The sequence below is a fragment of the Salvelinus sp. IW2-2015 genome, unplaced genomic scaffold (assembly GCF_002910315.2).
Source record: "Salvelinus sp. IW2-2015 unplaced genomic scaffold, ASM291031v2 Un_scaffold1133, whole genome shotgun sequence".
NCBI classification, from domain to species: domain Eukaryota; kingdom Metazoa; phylum Chordata; class Actinopteri; order Salmoniformes; family Salmonidae; genus Salvelinus; species Salvelinus sp. IW2-2015.
In genome coordinates, this window is record NW_019942746.1 from 183,890 (window position 1) to 205,369 (window position 21,480).

Genomic DNA, 21,480 nt, shown 5'->3' on the forward strand with positions numbered 1-21,480 from the left:
TGTAGGGGAGTTGTAGCGATGGGAAAAGACTAACGACCAATTGGATATAACGAATAGGGGTAAAAGTACAAATAAAATGTTATAAATTATAGCTACACACAATAGCCCATAATGACAAAGCGAAAACAGCTTTTTAGACATTTTTGCTCATTTATTAAAATAAAAAAAATGATTTACATAAGTATTCAGACCCTTTGCTATGAGACTAAAAATTGAGCTCWGGTGCATCCTGTTTCCATTGATCATCCTTGAGATGTTTCTACAACTTGATTGGAGTCCACCTGTGGTAAATTCAATTGATTGGAGATGAGTTGGAAAGGGCCTCACCTGTCTATATAAGGACCCACAGTGCGTGTCAGAGCAAAAAGCAAGCCATGACGTTGAAGGAATTTTCCGTAGAGTGCCGAGACAGGATTGTGTTGAGGCACAGATCAAAATTGTTTCTGCAGCATTGAAGGTCCCCAAGAACACCGTGGCTGCCATCATTCTTAAATGGAAGAAGTTTGGAACCACCAAGACTCTTCCTAGAGCTGGCCGCCCGCTCCCAACTGAGCAATCGGAGGAGAAGGGCCTTGACCAAGAATCCGATGGTCACTGACAGAGCTCCAGCGTTCCTCTGTTGAGATGGGAGAAACTTCCAGAAGGACAACCATCTCTGCAGCGCTCCACCAATCAGGCTTTAAAAAAATATATGTTTACCTTTATTTAACTAGGCAAGTAAGTTAAGAACAAATTCTTACTTTCAATGACGGCCTAGGAACAGTGGGTTAACTGCCTTGTTCAGGGGCAGAACAACAGATTTCTTGAGAGGATCTGCAGAGGAGAATGGGAGAAACTCCCCAATTACAGGAGTGCCAAGCTTGTAGCGTCATACCCAAGAAGACTCAAGGCTGTAATCGATGCCAAAGGTGCTTCAGCAAAGTACTGAGTAAAGAGTCTGAATACTTATGTACAGTTGAAGTCGGAAGTTGACTTGCACTTAGGTTGGAGTCATTCAAACTCGTTTTTCAACCACTCCACAAATTTCTTGTCAACAAACTATAGTTTTGGCAAGTCGGTTAGGACATCTACTTTGTGCATGACACAAGTAATTTTCCCAACAATTGCTTACAGGCATATTATTTCACTTATAATTCACTGTATCACAATTCCAGTGAGTCATGAGTTTACATACACTAAGTTGACTGTGCCTTTAAACAGCTTGGGAAATTCCAGAAAATGATGTCATGGCTTTAGAAGCTTCTGATAAGCTAATTGACATAATTTGAGTCAATTGGAGGTGTACCTGTGGATCTTTTTCAAGGCCTAGCTTCAAACTCAGTGCCTCTTTGCTTGACATCATGGGAAAATCAAAAGAAATCAGCTAAGACCTCAGAAAAAAAATGTAGACCTCCACAAGTCTGGTTCATCCTTGGGAGCAATTTCCAAATGCCTGAAGGTACCACGTTCATCTGTACAAACAATAGTACGCAAGTATAAACACCATGGGATCACGCAGCCATCATACCCCTCAGGAAGGAGACGTGTTCTGTCTCCTAGAGATGAACGTACTTTGGTGTCAAAAGTACAAATCAATCCCAGAACAACAGCAAAGGACCTTGTGAAGATGCTGGAGGAAACAGGTACAAAAGTATCTATATCCACAGTAAAACGAGTCCTATATCAACATAACCTGAAAGGCCGCTCAGCAAGGAAGAAACCACTGCTCCAAAACCTCCATAAAAAAAGCCAGACTACGGTTTGCAACTGCACATGGGGACAAAGATCATACTTTTTGGAGAAATGTCCTCTGGTCTGATGAAACAAAAGTAGAACTGTTTGGCCATAATGACCATCGTTATGTTTGGAGGAAAAAGGGGGAGGCTTGCAAGCCGAAGAACACCATCCCAACCGTGAAGCACGGGGGTGGCAGCATCATGTTGTGGGGGTGCTTTGCTGCAGGAGGGACTGGTGCACTTCACAAAATAGATGGCATCATGAGGAAAGAAAATGATGTGGATATATTGAAGCAACATCTCAAGACATCAGTCAGGAAGTTAAAGCTTGGTCGCAAATGGGTGTTCCAAATGGACAATGACCCCAAGCATATTTCCAAAGTTGTGGCAAAATGGCTTAAGGACAACAAAATCAAGGTATTGGAGTGGCCATCACAAAGCCCTGACCTCAATCCTATAGACAATCTGTGTACAGAACTGAAAAAGCATGTGCGAGCAAGGAGGCCTACAAACCTGACTCAGTTGCACCAGCTCTGTCAGGACGAATGGGCCAAAATTCACCCAACTTATTGTGGGAAGCTTGTGGAAGGCTTCCCGAAACGTTTGACCCAAGTTAAACAATTTAAAGGCAATGCTACCAAATACTAATTTAGTGTATGTAAACTTCTGACCCACTGGGAATGTGATGAAAGAAATAAAAGCTGAAATAAATCATTCTCTCTACTATTATTCTGACATTTCACATTCTTAAAATAAAGTGGTTATCCTAACTGACAGGGATTTTTTTACTAGGATTAAATGTCAGGAATTGTGAAACTGAGTTGAAATGTATTTAGCTAAGGTGTATGTAGACTTCAACTGCAAATGTAGTATTTCATTTTTTTTTTTTATACATTTGCAAAAATGTAGTAAAAAATAGTTTTGTCATTATGGGGTATTGTGTGTAGATAGATGAGGGGGRAAAAAAACAATTTAATCAATTTTAGAATAAGGCTGTGATGTAACAAAAGTGGAAAAAGTAAAGGGGTCTGAATACTTTCGAATGCACTGTATATGAACAATGGCTTTCTTGCTCTAAGGATTGCCCATTTCTAAAGGAATAGACTATGGATATACTGTTGTAGAATACAGTATGATCTATTAATGCTCATCAAGAAATGGTTTATGACCCGCTGTCTGATCAGTTTCAGGTTATAGCGTTAAATGACCCCATGAACAAGTWGCTAAGGTAACAGGTAAAATTCTCAGCAAAACTAAAAATGCTCTGTACAATATGTGGCTGTGTTGGATTCAGACAGTATAGGCTACTGTATGACAACTGCGGCAGAACGTTTGATGCACCTGTCCATCCTGTATTATTATTTTTAACTTTCATTGTAAATATTAATATTGAATTTGATTTTTGAACTAAATAGGTCAAAAATATACTTAAATTTGATCTAAACCATCCACACATAATTATATCAGTAGACGAGGTTGAACAGGTTAGTGTAGTTTCACAGTTCACTGTTAGGTGTACTAGTTCATGTGTCCCAGCACTCTTATGTGAGTATGAAATTCCTCTCTTTCTGAGCAAATGAGTCCGTTTAACCATCCCCTTCCTGTGACTATATGGCCGTGTCTGCGTGAGAGACTAGAGATACTGTATCTCAACGGAGCAGACAACTGTTGCATAGATAATGTCAAACTGACACCCACAGAAAGAGCGTTTTCCACATTGATAATGTTGTGTGCCTTGTAATCCTAGACGTTTTACAAAGTGGGTTTTCCCCAACTAAAACTGCATTTTTAATGGTATATATATACTCTTTAACTCCCGTGTATGATATATGGAATAAGACATATTCAATAACTCAATCCATATTGTGTTTTCTATTTGCATTTATACTGTAATTAAACATGTATCAAGTTATCCCAAAAAGCATCCTTTAATTCTGTGGATGATAATAATAATAATAATAATAATAATAATAATAATGGAACAAGTATTAGGCATCTAGGCCTATTTGCACTTCATTTTAGATATCTACAGACAAAAAAAAGTGTCTAGGATAGAGGACAAGGTTAAATTGGGATTTACCTAGATAATCTATTGACTAAAAGGGCGTGACGGAGACTGCGCAATCGTCATCTGGAACGTTCTCTCATGAGGAGAGTTGGCTAAAGTTTTGTTCCGCGAGAAAAAAGTATAATATCGGATGCTGGTTCTCTCAACTGGGATGTGTACACCACCGTTGAGTATAGTCGGATAGTGGTTCTCTCAACGGGGATGTCTACGCCACCTTTGAGTATGAGCTATATACATTTGATGGTAAGTTTATTTTATTTCCCTTCACGTGAAACTTGTATCGGTCGGTGGGATCAAATTGACTGGGAACATTGCACAACATCACACACTGCACGTAGCAATGCCATTCACACGCCAATGAAATGATCGATGTTGGCCTAATTTTGATCCAAATATATTCTAAAATAAAAAAAATCTTCAGAATCGATGCGCCATGTGTTCGGCCAGAAAGAATGTCGCGTAAACATGCCAATGGAAAGGCCTCATAAAGGTGTGACATTTTTGTGTGGCGCCGGTTGAAGCCGGTGTAGCCTACTGCTTGACTAAAGGGCCTATCATAGTACCAAACGTGTACACTTATGCACAGCAGTGTTTAATTCTCAGCGCAGCTCAAGCAATTTCTCCAACTGTCAACACATTCAAATGAATAGAGGACGCGTTGGTTGGGAATTTTGGTCTCCGAGCCGCATACTTAGTTCGGCGTCCCATTGTGACATGTCGAGTAAATCATAGTCGCGGCTCTGTGACCACCATACACGGGGAACGCACAGCCAGAATCCACAACTCCCAACCAACGGGTATCCAGGTGGCCGACATTTCCGCTATTCATTTAAGTGTCTTGACAGTTGGAGAAATTGCGATTCCCACGCAGAGATATTTATATATAAGAAATGTCTTGCTGCGTTTTGTAAATGCATATCTAAAAATCTTTTTTAATTTCTGCTTGGCATCAGACAAATGATGTGCTTCAGTTGCACTTCTCCACTTGGATGAGGATACATCAACAGGCATTCTATTAGCAGACAGCGCTCAGACTGATGTGCTCAGACTGATGTGCAGTTACTCTGAACAAAAATATTAACTCCACGTGTAAAGTGTTGGTTTCATGAGCTGAAATAACAGACCTCAGAAATGTTTCATATGCACAAAAAGCTTATTTCTCTTACATTTTTTAGCAGAATTTTGTTTACATCCCTGTTAGTGAGCATAATCCATCCAGTAGGAATGTCCACCAGAGCTGTTGCCAGAGAATTTAATGTTAATTTCTGTACCATAATGTTATTTTAGAGAATTTGGCAGTGTGTTCAACTGGCCTCAACCGCGTCTAACCACTCCAGCCTAGGACCTGTACATCTGGCTTCTTCACCTGTGGGATCGTCTGAGGAGTATTTCTGTCTGTAATAAAGCCATTTTTGGTGAAAAACTCTTTCAGATTGGCTTGGCCTGGCTCCTCAGTGGGTGGACATATGCCTTCCAAAGCCCACCCATGCTGCACCCCTGCCCAGTCATGTGAAATCCATAGATTAGGGCCTAATATATTTATTTCAATTGACTGATTTCCTTATATGAACTGTAACTCGGTAAAATCTTGGAAATTGTTGCATGTTGTGTTTAGATTTTTGTTCAGTATACTTTTTTCTCCAGTACTTTTCTCAGTGTAGCCTACTTTTCTCAGGTAAAATGCAAGATTAACTTCAAGCAAAACATTAGGAAATGTAGCTGGCTACACTTTTTCTATGATAAACATGATGACCATGCATAGTTTTATTTCATTGCAAGCAATATAAAACGCATAAAATGCATTTTGAAATTGCAGATTTCTGAACGCATCTCCTGGAATTAGAAAAGTATAAATGCTGACGGTCCAATATTCTAGAACACTGCTGTACATACTCATACATGTTTTTTAATCTGATATGCACTTGAAGTTGTGCAGTTTGTGTACCTCATGCTTAAATGTTATATATATATATATATATATATATATATAAAATCTACAATGAGGTGGCTGCTTCATATGGTAGTCTATGCCTATATCTTATTTCCCAGGTGTGCACCTGTTGAAAAATGGCAACAACATGCCATTTGATTAGAGTTGAGATTAAAGGATATCTTTTTACAGGGAACAAGGTCGTAGAATATCTACTATGGGGGAAACATGTCATCTTGTGTTCTGTGTAAAATAACTAACCATTATGATCTACTTGTGAAAAGTGATGAATCTGATTACCTACTAAAGTAGCACAGGTCCAGCTCTGGGGCCACAGCTATCATCAAGTCTCGGAAATCCCAGACTTCCCATCGGCCTAGGGAGACTAGTTATCAAGCTTCTCAGAGTAGGTGTGGTGAACTCCCCCTATCCATGCAATCTTATTCATTAAGATCTTAAAAGGGAAAACTGTTTCTAGATCAGCACTCACACTCTGAGAAGTTTGATGTTCAGTGCATTTGGAAAGTATTCAGACCCCTTGACTTTTTCCACATTTTGTTAACACTTTTTCTAAAATTGTTCAGATTGTTTTTTTCCCCTCATCAACCTACTTTTCCCCTCATACCCCATAATGACAAAGCAAAACATGGTATTTAGACAGTTTTTGCTAATTGATTACACATTTTTTATGGAAATATCACATTTACATAAGTATTCAGACCCTTTATTCAGTACTTTGTTGGGGCACCTTTGGTAGCGATTACAGCCTTAAGTCTTCTTGGGTATGATACTACAAGCTTGTCACACCTGTATTTGGGGAGTTTTTCCCCATTCTTCTCTGCAAATCCTCTCAAGCTTTGTCAGGTTGGATGGGGAGTGTCGCTGCACAGCTATTTTCAGGTCTCTTCAGAGATGTTAGATTGGGTTCAAGTCCGGGCTCTGGTTGGGCCACTCAAGGACATTGAGAGACTTGTCTCGAAGCCACTCCTTTGTTGTCTTGGCTGTGTGGTTAGGGTCGTTGTCTTGGCTGTGTGCTTAGGGTCGTTGTCTTGGCTCTGTGCTTAGGGTCGTTGTCTTGGCTCTGTGCTTAGGGTCGTTGTCTTGGCTGTGTGCTTAGGGTCGTTGTCTTGGCTGTGTGCTTAGGGTCATTGTCCGCTCTGGAGCAGGTTGTGATCAAAATTCTCTTCACTTTGCTCTGTTCATCTTTTACCATTTTTCTCATCAATCTACACACAATACCCCATAATGACAAAGTGAAAACAGGTTTTTAGAAATGTTTGCCAAATTTATTAAAAATAAAAGACAGAAATCTTATTTACATAAATATTGAGACCCTTTGATATGGGACTTGAAATTGAGCATAGGTGCATCCTGTTTCCATTGATCATCCTTGAGATGTTTCTACAACTTGATTGGAGTCAACCAGTGCAACGGTTCACTTTCCAACAAGACAACAACCCTAACCACACAGCCAAGACAACGCAGGAGTGGTTTTGGGACAAGTCTCTGAATGTCCTTGAGTGGTCCAGCAAGAGCCCGGATTTGAACCCGATGGAACATCTCTGGASAGACCTGAAAATATCTGTGCAGCGGTGCTCCCCAATCAACCTGACAGAGCACAGAGCTTGAGAGGATCTGCAGAGAAGAATGGGAGAAATTCCCCAAATACAGGTGTGCCAAGCTTGTAGCGTCATACCCAAGAAGACTTGAGACTGTAATTGCTGCCAAAGGTGCCCCAACAAAGTACTGAATAAAGGGTCTGGATACTTATTTAAATGTGATATTTCCAGGGTTTCATTTTGCCAACATTTCTACAAACCTGTTGTTGCAATGTCATTATGGGGTATTGTGTAGATTGAAGGGGGGGGGGTGACAATTTCATACATTTTAGAATCAGGCTGTAACGTAACAAAATGTGGAAAACGGTAAGGGGTCTGAATACTTTCCGAATGTACTGTATACAGCCTCTGGGCTACTACTCAAGCAAATGTGTTTGAAGTTCAAGATGTTTGCATAAGTTGTTATATTGTGCTCTAGGAGGTTGTATATCTCTGACACTACCACATGTGTTATTATCACAAATGTGGGTCAAGTTATTAAGCTTTCATGGTAGGAGAATGTTTCCAATATATGACATTGTTTGTCACTGATCCTATTTGCTCATTTATGAAGGATTTAAATCAGTTGAGGTTGTACTCAAGATTACTTATGCTTATTAGCCTCAATGCCTTCTCAAAAGTAGGCCTATATAGTTTTTGTATTTTATTAGGATCCCCATTAGCAGCTAAAGCAGAAGCTACGGCAATATGAAAAAGTAGCTGTATTTCATTTGAATGCATTCAGTTGTGCAACTGAGTAGGTATCCCCTTTCCTCTTCCTCGGATCCAAACAGATCGAACGTTAGATAATACATAACATGAATGTAGAAGTGGGCCTGCATAACAAGGATGGAACTACATACATTTAAAATAAATAAACCTTATGCCTTAACCTCTCTTGGGTACGTGAGACGTTAGCGTCCCACCTCTTCAACAGCCAGTGGAACTGCTGGGCGCCAAATTCAAATACAGAAATACTAATTATGAAAATTATGAAAACAAAACATATTTTACATAGGTTTAAAGATGAACTTCTTGTGAATCCAACCACGGTGTCAGATCTACCTTACGATTATTTGAGAACATAGCCCAGCAGACAAATCATTACAAACAGTAACCAGCCAAGTAAAAGAGTTACACAAGTCAGAAATTGAGATAAAATTAATCCCTTACCTTTGATGATCTTCATATGGTTGCACTCTGCAGACATTCATTTACTCAAATGTTCCTTTTGTTTGATAAAGTCTCTTTATATCCAAAAACCTCAGTTTTGTTTGCGCGTTTTCTTCAGTAATACACAGGCTCAAACGCAGTCAAAACAGGCAGACAAATCCAAATTGTATCCGAAAAGTTCATAGAAACATGTCAAACGATGATTATATTCAATCCTCAGGTTATTTTTWGCCTAAATAATCAATAATATTTCAACCGGACAATAACATCGTCAATATAAAAGGTAAACAAGAAAGGCACTCTCTCGGTCGTGCGCATGAAAAAGCTRTGTGACACTTTAGGGTCCACTCATTGACTGCTCTTACTTCCTAATTTTTCAGAATACAAGCCTGAAACAATTTCTAAAGACTGTTGACATCTAGTGGAAGGCATAGRAACTGCAATTTGAGTCCTAAGTCAATGGATACTGTAATGGCATTGAATAGAAAACTACAAAACCCCAAAACAAACTACTTCCTGAATGGATTTCTCTCAGGTTTTCACCTGCCAAGTCAGTTCTGTTATACTCACAGACACTATTTTAACAGTTTTGGAAACTTTAGAGTTTTCTATCCAAATCTACCAGTTATATGCATATCATATATTCTGGGCCCGAGAAGCAGGCAGTTTAATTTGGGCATGCTTTTCATCCAAAATTCAGAATGCTGCCCCCTACCATAGAGAAGTTAAAGGCCCAGTGCAGTCAAAAACGTGATTTCCTGTGTTTTATATACACGGAGTATACCAAACATGAGTCACAAATTCCTAATACTGAGTTGCCCCCCCCCCATTTGCCCTCAGAACAGCCTCAATTCACAGGGACATGGGTGGTGGACCATTCCAGATACACACAGGTCACTGTTGAGTTTGAAAAACMCAGCAGCGTTGCAGTTCTTTACATACTCAAACTGGTGCGCCTGGCACCTACTACCCTGTTCAAAGGCACTTACATATTTTGTCTTGCCCATTCACCCTCTGAATGGCACACATACACAATCCATGTCTCAAGCCTTAGAAATCCTTCTTCAACCTGTGTCCTCCCCTTCATCTACACTGGTTTTAAGTGGATTCAAAAAGTGACATCAATAAGGGATCATAGCTTTCACAAGGATTCACCTGGTTAGTCTGTCATGGAAAGGGTAACATCTAATTACGGTCTCCTGGAAACACTGACCAACCCTGTCAATAATTCCTCCCTGGCTTATTCATTCGTTGTCATGTCAAACAACAATATATTCAATGTGCTGCCCACTATATTCCAACTATAGAATTAGAATAATCATTATATTTTGTGATTCCAACAGTTCACCAATTAAATGGGCTTCGATTTTTTTTTTTTGCCCATATCATGCTGCGTGGCACAGTGTGGACATTTCTAATAAAAGTGCAGAAATTGATGATAATGCTGAAAATTATCTTTATTTGGAGTTGGATTGAACAGTATAAATGGAAAAAGCCCCATTTGAAATCACTTATCATTTGTGTTGCCACCCTATGGTCATGAACTACTCATAAAGCATATTTAGAACTTTTATTATCCAAAAACATAAAATATCGTCAAATACCATCAAAAATATTGTGATATGATATTTTGTCCATATTGCCCAGCCGTACTATATGAGGTTGGAATAATATTGTGAAAATGATGATAATGCCCTTTTAGTTTAAGAGCTGTTTGAAAAGACTGCCTGAATTYTCAGCCTGTTTTGGTGGGATGGAGTTTTGGCCTTCCATGGTGCCATCACCAGGCAGTAAATTTAGTTAATAAACCAATAAAAAAGACCGTTCCAAACCTCTCTGCCAATAACAGCTAATTTTCTTCTCATACATTGTAATCCTTTGTTCTACTGCTACAATTGTTTTGTCTAAGCAGGCCCTGATATCCTAATCTCACAGCACCAATGTTCTGTAAACACCAGAGACAATCCCACAACATCAGAACGTCTGAAAGTTTCACACGATACAATAATCATGTGTCCTCTGTTCTTCCGTCTGACGTCAATACTATGAACATTGAAGTCTAGCGACCCTCAACTTTGCACAAAGACACTGGCAGAATCATCAAATCAAAGTTTAATGGTCACATGCACATATTTAGCATATGTTTTTGCTGGTGTAGTGAAATGCTTGTGTTCCTAACTCCAACAGTGCAGTAGTATCTAACAATTCACAACAATACACACATCTAAAAGTGAAAGAATGGAATAAGAAATTGTAAATATTAGATCGAGCAATGTCAGTGGCATTGACTAAAATACAGTAGAATAGAATACAGTATATACATATGAGATGAGTAAAGCAATATGTAAACATTATTAAAGTGACTAGTGTTCCATTATTAAAGTGGCCAGAATCCAAGTCTATGTTTATAGGGCAGCTGCAGGGTTGCGTAACCGGGTGGAAGCCGGCTAGTGATGGCTATTTAACAGTCTGATAGCCTTGAGATAGAAGCTGTTTTTCAGTATCTTGGTCCAAGCTTTCATGCACCTGTACTGACCTCGCATTCTGGATGATAGCGGGGTGAACAGGCCGTGGCAGACTGCAGCACCCTCTGGAGACCCCTGCGGTTGCGGGCGGTGCAGTTGCTGTACCAGGCGGTGATACAGCCMGACAGGATGCTATTATCTACAGAAAGAATACATGCTGACATTCATATACAGTTGAAGTCGGAAGTTTACACACACCTTAGCCAAATACATGTAACTTATGAGCAGGTGGGAAGGTAGCGTCCCACCTGGCCAACTTCCGGTGAAATTCAAACTACAGAATTATAAATATTTAACCTTCATAAAATCACAAGGGTAATACATAAAAATAAAGCTTAACTTCTTGTTAACCTTTCTAGGACACACGTTCCGCTAGCGGAACCCCCCCCTCCCCCCCCAACAATCACGCTGAAAAGGCAGCGCGCGAAATTCAAGTCCATACAGCAAATGAAAGATAAACATCTTGTTAATCTACCCATCGTGCCCGATTTAAAAAATGTTTTACAGCGAAAACACAACATATTTATGTTAGATCACCACCAAATCCAAAAAACACACAGCCATTTTTCCCAGCCAAAGATAGCTTTCACAAAAACCAGAAATGGAGATAAAATGAAATCACTAAGCTTTGAACATCTTCATCAGATGACACTCATATGACATCATGTTACACAATACATTTATGTTTTGTTCGATAATGTGAAGATTTATATCCACAAATCTCGGTTTACATTGGCACCATGTTCAGAAATGCCTCCAAAATATCCGGAGTAATTACAGAGAGCCACGTCAAATAACAGAAATACTCAAATACTAAACTTTGATGAAAGATACATGTTTTACATATAATTAAAGATACACTTTCCTAATGCAACCGCTGTGTCAGATTTTTTTTTTTTACTTCAGTAAAAAGCACACCATGCAATAATCTGAGACGGCGCTCAAATATAAATAACATTTCTCCGCCATGTTGGAGTCAACAGAAATACGAAATTACATCATAAATATTCCCTTACCTTTGATTATCTTCATCAGAATGCAATGCCAGAATCAATTTTCCACAATAAATCGTTTTTTTTGTTCGATAATGTCCATTACTTATGTTAAATTAGCAACTTTAGCTAGCATGTGTAGTACACGTGTCCAAACACTGGCGCAAGTGAAGGCAAACGTCGGACGAAAACTTCAAAAAGTCATATTACAAGTCGAATAAACTGGTCAAACTTAGAAGAGAATCAATCTTCAGGATGTTATCAATATATCCAATAACGTCCCAACCGGAGCATTTCTTCATGTCTGTATAACTAATGGCACACATTGCCATTCCATGACTAGCGTGCGTGACCAGGAACTGGCAATCTGCCAGACCAGTGACTCAAATAGCTCCAATCCGGCCCCACATCACACTAGAGGCTTCATTCTACGTTCTACTGACTGTTGACATCTAGTGGAAGGCGTATGAAGTGCAAACAGATCCATAAATTACAGGGAATTGAATAGGCGATGACTTTCACATYGACCCTTTTCAGAATTCTCACTTCCTGTTTGGAAGTTTGCCTGCCATATGAGTTCTGTTATACTCACAGACATAATTCAAACCGTTTTAGAAACTTCAGAGTTTTCTATCCAATAGTAATAATAATATGCATATATTATTATCTGGGACAGAGTAGGAGGCCGTTCAATTTGGGCACCGATTCATCCAAAGTGAAAATGCTGCCCCCTATCCCTAAAAAGTTAATCCAGCCGCTGTGTCAGATTTCAAAAAGGCGATTATCTGAGGACAGCRCCCCGCATACAAAAGCATGAAAAACATATTTCAACCAGGCAGGTGCACCACAAAAGTCAGAAATAGTGATTCAAGTAAATGCCTTTGATGATCTTCTTCTGTTGGCACTCCAAAAGGTCCCAGATACATCACAAATGGTCATTTTGTTCGATAATGTCCTTTTTTATATCAATAAAAACTCATTTTAGCTGGCGCACTTCAGTCAATAATCCACCCAGTTTCCCTCCATCAAAATGCATACAAAATKAATCCCAAACGTTACTAATAAACTTTTCCAAACAAGTCAAACAACGTTTATAATCAAACCTTAGGTACCCTAATACGTAAATAAACTATAAATTTAAGACGGAGAATCGTTATTGTCTTTACCAAAGAAAAATACCAAAGAACGCGCTGTCTTCCACACGCTTGAAAACACTACAGCCAAAAGGGGAGCCACCTAGAAAAACTACAATTTCTGTCTCATTTTTCCAAAAACCAGCATGAATATCTTTCTAAAGACTGTTGACATCTAGTGGAAGCCCTAGGAACTGCAATCTGGGAGGATTTTGCCTTATAATAGAAGTGACAGCCATTGAAAACAGTGGTAGGCTGAATTTTTTTGGGGGGGAGATGCTTTGTCCTCTGGGTTTTGCCTGCCATATCAGTTCTCTTATACTCACATACATAATGTAAACCGTTTTATAAACTACAGTGTTTTCTATCCAAATCTACCAATTATATGCATGTCCTAGCTTCTGGGCCTAAGTAACAGGCAGTTTACTTTGGGCGCGCTTTTCATCCGGACGTGAAAATACTGCCCCTTACCCAAGAGAGGTTAACTTGGGTCAAACGTTTCGGCTAGCCTTCCACAAGCTTCCAACAATAAGTTGGGTGAATTTTGGCCCATTCCTCCTGACAGAGCTGGTGTAACTGAGTCAGGTTATTAGACCTCCTTGCTCGCACACGCTTTTTCAGTTCTGCCCACACATTTTCTATAGGTTTGAGGTAAGGGCTTTGTGATGGCCACTCCAATACCTTGCCTTTGTTGTCCTTAAGCCATTTTGTCACAAATTTGGAAATATGCTTGGGGTCATTGTGCATTTGGAAGACCCATTTGCGACYAAGCTTTAACTTCCTGACTGATGTCTTGAGATGTTGCTTCAATATATCCACATAATTTTCTTTCCTCATGATGCCATTTATTTTGTGAAGTGCACCAGTCCCTCCTGCAGCAAAGCACCCCCACAACATGATGCTGCCACCCACATGCTTCATGGTTGGGATGGTGTTTTTCGGCTTGCAAGCCTACCCCTTTTTCCTCCGAACATAACGATGGTCATTATGGCCAAACAGTTCTATTTTTGTTTCATCAGACCAGAGGACATTTCTCCAAAAAGTACGATCTTTGTCCCCATGTGCAGTTGCAAACTAGGACTCGTTTTACTATGGCTATAGATACGTGTGTACCTGTTTCCTCCAGCATCTTCACAAGGTCCTTTGCTGTTGTTCTGGGATTGATTTTCACACCAAAGTACGTTCATCTCTAGGAGACAGAACGCGTCTCCTTCCTGAGCGGTATGACGGCTCCGTGGTCCCATGGTGTTTATACTTGCATACTATTGTTTGTACAGATGAACGTGGTACCTTCAGGCATTTGGAAATTGCTCCCAAGGAAGAACCAGACTTGTGGAGGTCTAAAACAAAATATCTGAGGTCTTGGCTGATTTCTTCTGATTTTCCCATGATGTCCAGCAAAGAGGCACTGCGTTTGAAGGTAGGCCTTGAAATACATCCACAGGTCCACCTCCAATTGACTCAAATGATGTCAATTAGCCTATCAGAAGCTTCTAAAGCCATGACATACTTTTCTGGAATTTTCCCAGCTGTTTAAAGGCACAGTCAACTTAGTGTATGTAAACTCATGACCCACTGGAATTGTGATTTAAGTGAAATAATCTGTCTGTAAACAATTGTTGGAAAAATGTATTGTCAGGCACAAAGTAGATGTCCTAATCAACTTGCCAAAACTATAGTTTGTTAACAAAATGTATGGTTTGGTTGAAAAACAAGTTTTAATGACTCCAACCTAAGTGTATGTAAACTTCCGACTTCAACTGTATATGGCTAATATACCACGGCTAAGGGCTGTTCTTATGTACGACGCAAAGCTGAGTGCCTGGATATAGCCCTTAGCTGTGGTATATTGACCATACATCACAAACCGCTTAGGTGCCTTATTGCTATTATAAACTGGTTACCAACATAATTAGAGAAGTAACTACATGTTTTGTCATTTCCATGGTATACGGTCTGATATACCACGGCTGTCAGCCAATCAGGATTCAGGRCTCGAATCACCCAGTTTATAATGCAGTCTAGCTGTCACGTAGCGTCTGGAATGTGCTTCGGTTTTAATTTGTTCAGCAGGTTTGTAGGAAGGCCATAGGTTTGGACATACTTCACTGTAATTTACAGGTGAATACTGGTTGCTAAATTGGGTGTGCCCATGTATCTTGTGACTCAGCGGCAGTTCCAAAGGGATTAGTGGGGAAATTGCAAAACACCGTCCTTATTTGTCTTTCGCTGAGAAATACAGCACACACACAGGCCTAGTTCAACCATATAAAGACCTAGGCTATAGAACATTTCTACCTCATATTTACACTGGCAACATTATTTTTCAGTGATCTTATTAATTCAGCACATGTGTCTGCTTGGAGATTAATTTGAACCCATTGGAACAGTTTCAAAATCATGTTTGTGTAACTACAGAAATGACTAATCATTAGGCTTGCTTCACTTATAGTTGAAGTGACYGGGATAAGAAAGACAGGGTTTAACATATCTTCCATGTTCACTGTGTATGAGGCTGCGTTTAGAGGCATCCCAATTCTGATCTTTTGCCCAATTAATAGCAAGAGATCAGGATTGGGGTGCTTTTAAATGCAGCCTAAAATAACCACGTTCTCAATGACTGGCATCTTGCTGATGTCTCTACACATCACATTAAATGGCATATTAGTAGTCAACCATGTCTCAATATTTAAGTGAGAGATTTATGAGCCATCTCCGATATGGCCGTTGATGGAAATTCCCATTTATTGCTTCCCCTGTTCCRCAGTAGCTGAACTTTGTATTTGTTTTGCTAGAGAGTCAGTGGTGTGATCAGGAATGAAATTATATTGGTCCTGTTATTAAACCTAAGTGTTGAAAACTATGATGTCATTTGAACAAGGAGCTYTGTATGTACAAAAGCTAAGAAATTGCTTTGCTAACAAGGTTTGGATGATCTCCAAAATATTCTGGGATTGTGATTTTGCCCTTCCCTGGTTAGTCATTAATATGGAACCTAGAGGTATTCCTGGTTTTATTGTAAAGTCAATAATGTCATTGTACTGTGTAGACTACACTGTTTCCTGTGCATATGACAAAAAAAAGTTAGATTTGATAATGCCATATTGTGAGATGATCAACAACCAGCTCTACAATGCAGATTTGCTAACCCACTTTGATTACACTTTGCTTGGATGCTATGGGTGTCTAAAGGAAGCAAGGGGACAACTGGATGACAGTGTGTTTTTAATACAAGTTGTTCACCTTTATCTAAGGTTGTCCTCATCTGGGCCATCAACACCATGGCGGCAGCTCTATCTGGCCTTGAGATGACACAGACAGGAGGCAGCGTCAGGAACAGGAAACAGCGGGACATCTCATGCAGGGAAAACCTGGAGTACCCACATGACAACATCTGCTGTTTGAATTGCCCAGCTGGTGAGACAAATGAAGATTTGAGATCCACAGTGTATGCATCCGAAATGGTACCCTATGCTATTCCTTATATAGTGCACTACCTGTGACCAGAGCCCTATGGGCCTTGGTCAAAAGTAGTGTACTATATAGGGAATAGGGTGCTATTTGGGACATWGCCAGTCTGTCACAAGCTGAAATCCATCATGGGAACTACTGAAGCAAGTTTGACCATGTAATGACTCCGGTTATATGGCTACAGTAATGAATATTCAGCTGACCGTCAAGTGTCTGCTTTATGTACAGGTAGACAACTGTTGTTTCTCTATGGCCTCAGGTAAATATGTCAAAGCGTACTGCACGGGTGCCTTGGAGAAAGGAACATGTGAGGACTGTGACCTCGACACATACACTGAGCATGACAACGGACTGCGACAGTGCTTAAAGTGCACTAAGTGTCGCTCAGGTAAATTCTGTTTGAAGATGAAGTTATGCTATTAAAATGAATGACAAAGCGGAGCCGACATCAGCAGTTCTACTCTGTGATGCTTTATAAATGCAGGCCCTGCTCTTTTTGTGTGTTCAACATGCCAAACTCTGTGTTCCTGTCACAGATCAGGTGACCACAAAGACATGCACCATCACTCAGAACACAGAGTGCCAATGTAAACCAGGGTATTTCTGTGCACCTGACCAAGCCTGCGAGGTGTGCAAAAAGTGCTCAAGGTAGGTCCAAAGAATATTTGAGCATACTCACTGATACTTGACAAACTAACTTCCATTAGATTATCATTAAACATTACAAAATGAAGAATGTTCACCTTACACATTCCATATATATTTAAAAAAAAATCTATTTCTGTTGAAACCCTCCTCTTCTCCCAGATGTAAAGACAATGAGGTGAGTGTGAAGAACTGCACCACTACGTTCAACACGGTCTGTGAGACCAGACTGCCCACATCCAGCACCATCTCAGGTAAAACTCCAGGACCAGGTACAGCATACATCACCTTGCTGCATGCTCTGTTGTGTCGTTATTTTTGTAAATGTTATTAATGTTGCATGTATTTGATAATTTACTATTTCTGAATATAAAGGGGCAATCCGGGATTCAAACAGCAAATTGCTAATTTGGAGAACAGCAGAGGGATGTGGTTGTGACAATTTTCTCTTTATTGAAACAGTATTTCTGATTGTGGTGGCAGTACTGGGTATCACTGCTGCACTTGCCGGTGTCTATTGGATGAGGCGAAAGCCCTTTAAAAGGACAGGTAAGGTCATTTTATATAAAATAAATACCTTTGCTTTCAATAGTGAAGGCTCAGGTTGTGTTCCAAATAGCACCCTATTCCATAGCTCAGGTTGTGTTCCAAATGCCACCCTATTCCATATATAGTGCACTACTTTTGGCCAGAGCCCTATATGCCCTGGTCAAAAGTAGTGCACTATAAAGAGAATAGGGTGCCATCCAGAGGGCACATAGCCACAAAGCTTTGAAGCTCACTGCGTCTTAAGGCTGTCAACAGAACAGTCAATATTGTACCTGGATGTAAAGTGCCGTGTCTGAGTCACATTTCCTCTGTTCCAGACACCCAGAATAATCCCAGTGCGATGCTAAAAGTTGTGGTGGTGAGTCAGTCAGTCTCATTCAAATGTTATTTTCACATTCACAGTGTCACTCAATCAGCACTACATATCAAATTTGATTAGTTCTGATAAAATTACTGAGAGATGAGCTGATAAAATTACTGAGAGATGAGCTGATAAAATTACACACATTTTGTGAACATGGCAAACAGCACCATTGAACAGCAAAAAATGTTCCTCATTAGACAACATCATTTTTCATATTTTGCAGGATGATCAAAATAACAGGTCAATTGAGGAGAGGCAGAACAACCAGAATGCTGTGCTGGATGACACACAGCTCTATCCCTTGCTGGAGCAGACCCAGGCGGTGGGTGACAAAGCCTCAGAGGATGAGGACAATGGACTGGGCGACAGCCTCCCCAACACCACCAACTCCTCCCAGTCCAGTCTGTCTGCACTACCCTCAGCCCCCCTCCCCAGATCCTCCCCTCTTCCCAGCCCTTCGGCCAAGAGGCAGCCTGGCACTGCGGCTGGGGTGAGAGCAGCTGCTCTGGTCATGCTCAGGCTAACTTACCTTCCCCTGTCTCCCCCCAAGCTCTTTTCTAACTCCATCCTTATAGTTAATTTAGTACTCATCCTATTCTGGATCTGGTCTTACTTTCTATTCTCTGCTCCATTAACTTACTGTTTGTTGAAAGCCACAGTTGTCTGATGTATGATAGCGTTAGTACACACAATTAATAATTAATCTTACGGTCAAATGGACGCTTAGCCACCATGTCCCATTTTGAAGTAGTGCTACTCCCTTTGCACCATCTTGACGAAGACTTACTAGGTCGGTCACCAGTCTTTTCTAGTGTGCATTTTTAGACATGTTTTTGAAGATTTGCCGAACTATTGCTAACGGCCAAGCCCAAGCACAAACGATGCCTTCAGAAAGTATTCAGACTCTTTGACTTATTCCACATTTTGTTGTGTTACAGCCTGAATTCTAAATGGATTAAATCAATTTTTTCTCTCACCCATCTACACACAATACCCCATAATGACAAAGTGTAAACATGTTTTAGAAATGTTTGCTAATTTATTAAAAATGAAATACAGAAATATCTCATTTACATGAGACACCCCTGAGTCCGATTACAGCTGTAAGTCCTTCTGGGTAAGTCTCTTAAGATATTTCACACCTGGATTTTGCAATATTTGCACATTATTATTTTCAGAATACTTCAAGCTAGCAATAGGTGCCCTTTGTGAAGCATTGGAAAACCTCCCTAGTCTTTGTGGTTGAATCTGTTTGAAATGCACTGCTCAACAGAGGGATCTTACAGATAATTGTATGTGTGGGGTATAGAGATAAGGTAGTCAGTCCCTCAAAAATCATGTTAAACACTTTTATTGCACATGGAGTAAGTCCATGCAACTTATGTGAGTTGAGCACATTTTTATTTCTGAACTTATTTAGGCTTGCAAAGGGGTTGAATGCTTCTTGACTCAAGACATTTCAGCTTTTCTTTTTTAATTAATTTGCACAAAACATGTTTTTAAACATACTTCCACTTTGACATTATAGGGTATTTTGTTTTGGCCAGTGACAAAAAAACGAAGTTTTAATCCATTTTCAATTCAGGCTGTAACACAACCAAATGTGGAAAAAGTCAAGGGGTGTCAATACTTTCTGAAGGCATTGTAAATGTGATTTATAGATGCACATGCAGGGTCAAGGAAGGGACTAAGGGCAGAGACAAGAAGCCCAGAGCTGTTGTAGAGGTCCTTCCCCTACCCTCCGGCATGACCCTCCAAGAGTTAACTTCAGAGCTAGTGCACAGGCCTAATTAAGGAGCCAGACTTATGTTTTAGGATTCATAACTGACCATGTTTCTTTATTTGTATTTATTTAGGAAAATGACCTCATCAAACTGGTTCCTTTGAATGGTGAGAGTATACCCTCTATATTTTATGGTTTTAGACTAGTTAACATAAAATAATATTTATCCTAAGATGATAATACACTATTGAATGGTGGGCTTTGATGTCATGGTCTTGACGCCTTTTTGTTTTCAGGTGATGAGTCCTTGAAGAAAAGTTTTGAACTTTTTGAAGAGCTGGATGTTCACTACCATAACAGATTCTTCAGGCACATCGGACTCTCTGACAACGCTATAAAAAGCACTGTGCACCTTCATCCTGAAGATCGAGTCTATGAACTGTTGAAAGTATGGTTGGAGAAGGTGGGCATGGAAGCTGACATGAATGACCTAATCAAAGCATTACATTATTTTGGCCAAAGGTTATCAGCAGAAAATATTATTTCTAAAGCCATTGAAAATGGTTATTATGAATATGCAGAAAATGAAAAGTGAATGTATGCCTGCTTCTACGGAGTTATGGGGAAAATACAAAAAGTACTTGGATGAGATGTACAGTATGAGTCAGAACTGAGCCGTATGTGTGTCGTTAAATGATCCCAGGTACTTGCTGTGACAGGCCTATTGGCTTGCTGTTAAGTCATTTCCTCTGTACAGTTTCACACAGTGAACTGGTAGGCTATGCACTGGCTAGTGACTAGAGCTGGTGGTGGATGTTTAGAGTAGTGTTTCACAACTTCAGTACCCCTAACGGCACACATTTCTGTTTTAGCCCTGKACTAGCACACCTGATTCAACTTGTCAACTAATCATCAAGCCCTCAATGAGTTGAATCAGGTGAGTTTGTAATGGACTACAGCAAAAAGTTGTGCTTTTGGGGTTACTGGAGGACTGGAGCTGGGAAACACTGCTGTAGGGGAACGGGATCAAATAAACCGGATGTTGTCTATGCTGACGTAGTGCATAGTGATCGAGCCATTATGGAATGCACTGATCAAGGCATGGACTGGCCTGACTGTATTTTAAACACCAGGGCTGCTTCCCAGATGGAACCCTATTACTTTTGACCAGGGCTCTGTTCAAAAGCAATGCACTATATAGGAAATAGGGTGGCATTTGGGAAGTACTCCCAGTGGTGTCTCTTGAAGAATCGGCAATGAATGTAAAACACATATTTACACATGATCAAAAAATATAGGTAATTATGAGATTTAAAAAATATATTTTGGTATTGTAGAGCAAAAATGTATTGGTTGTTTATTTGTATTGATGATGAACCTTGTGTAAAAACGATACTTTTATCTCAATTTGACTTCATCAGGAAATGAAAAGCTGTCACTGTCCACGATATTGCTACAAAGTTCTGTCTTAACACTGATAATGCCAAAGTTCCAGTTGCTCCTTAAGCAAAAAATGTTTTTTTTCTTTAGATTTATTTGAAGGATGTTTCAGTGTAACCAAGTGTTTAAAATGGCATTGACAATTTGGTATTTG

General features: G+C 39.9%; 1 protein-coding gene across 4 annotated transcripts; it reads left to right on the forward strand.

Annotated features, from left to right (window-relative positions):
• Positions 1-3,706: 3,706 nt before the first annotated feature.
• Positions 3,707-21,147, forward strand: hdr (hematopoietic death receptor). Of its 4 annotated transcripts, none has more exons than XM_024137226.2 (10): positions 3,707-4,026; positions 16,389-16,551; positions 16,865-16,993; positions 17,142-17,253; positions 17,413-17,522; positions 17,713-17,799; positions 18,117-18,157; positions 18,387-18,653; positions 20,020-20,053; positions 20,183-21,147. In XM_024137226.2, the coding sequence occupies exons 1-10, from the start codon at positions 3,985-3,987 to the stop codon at positions 20,479-20,481; spliced, it is 1,284 nt and encodes a 427-aa protein (XP_023992994.1). In that variant the 5' UTR covers positions 3,707-3,984; the 3' UTR covers positions 20,482-21,147. The 4 variants fall into 4 exon arrangements, with proteins under 4 accessions (XP_023992994.1, XP_023992997.1, XP_023992996.1 ...); XM_024137229.2 differs by having other exon boundaries at positions 18,387-18,485; XM_024137228.2 differs by having other exon boundaries at positions 17,413-17,504.
• Positions 21,148-21,480: the final 333 nt, after the last annotated feature.

Coding starts and splice junctions, on each gene's coding strand:
- hdr (XM_024137226.2), top strand. CDS start 3,985: ATGTCTACGCCACCTTTGAGTATGAGCTATATACATTTGATG. Junction 4,027..16,388: donor TGAGCTATATACATTTGATG/GTAAGTTTATTT, acceptor CCTTTATCTAAG/GTTGTCCTCATCTGGGCCAT. Junction 17,254..17,412: donor GTGTGCAAAAAGTGCTCAAG/GTAGGTCCAAAG, acceptor CTCTTCTCCCAG/ATGTAAAGACAATGAGGTGA.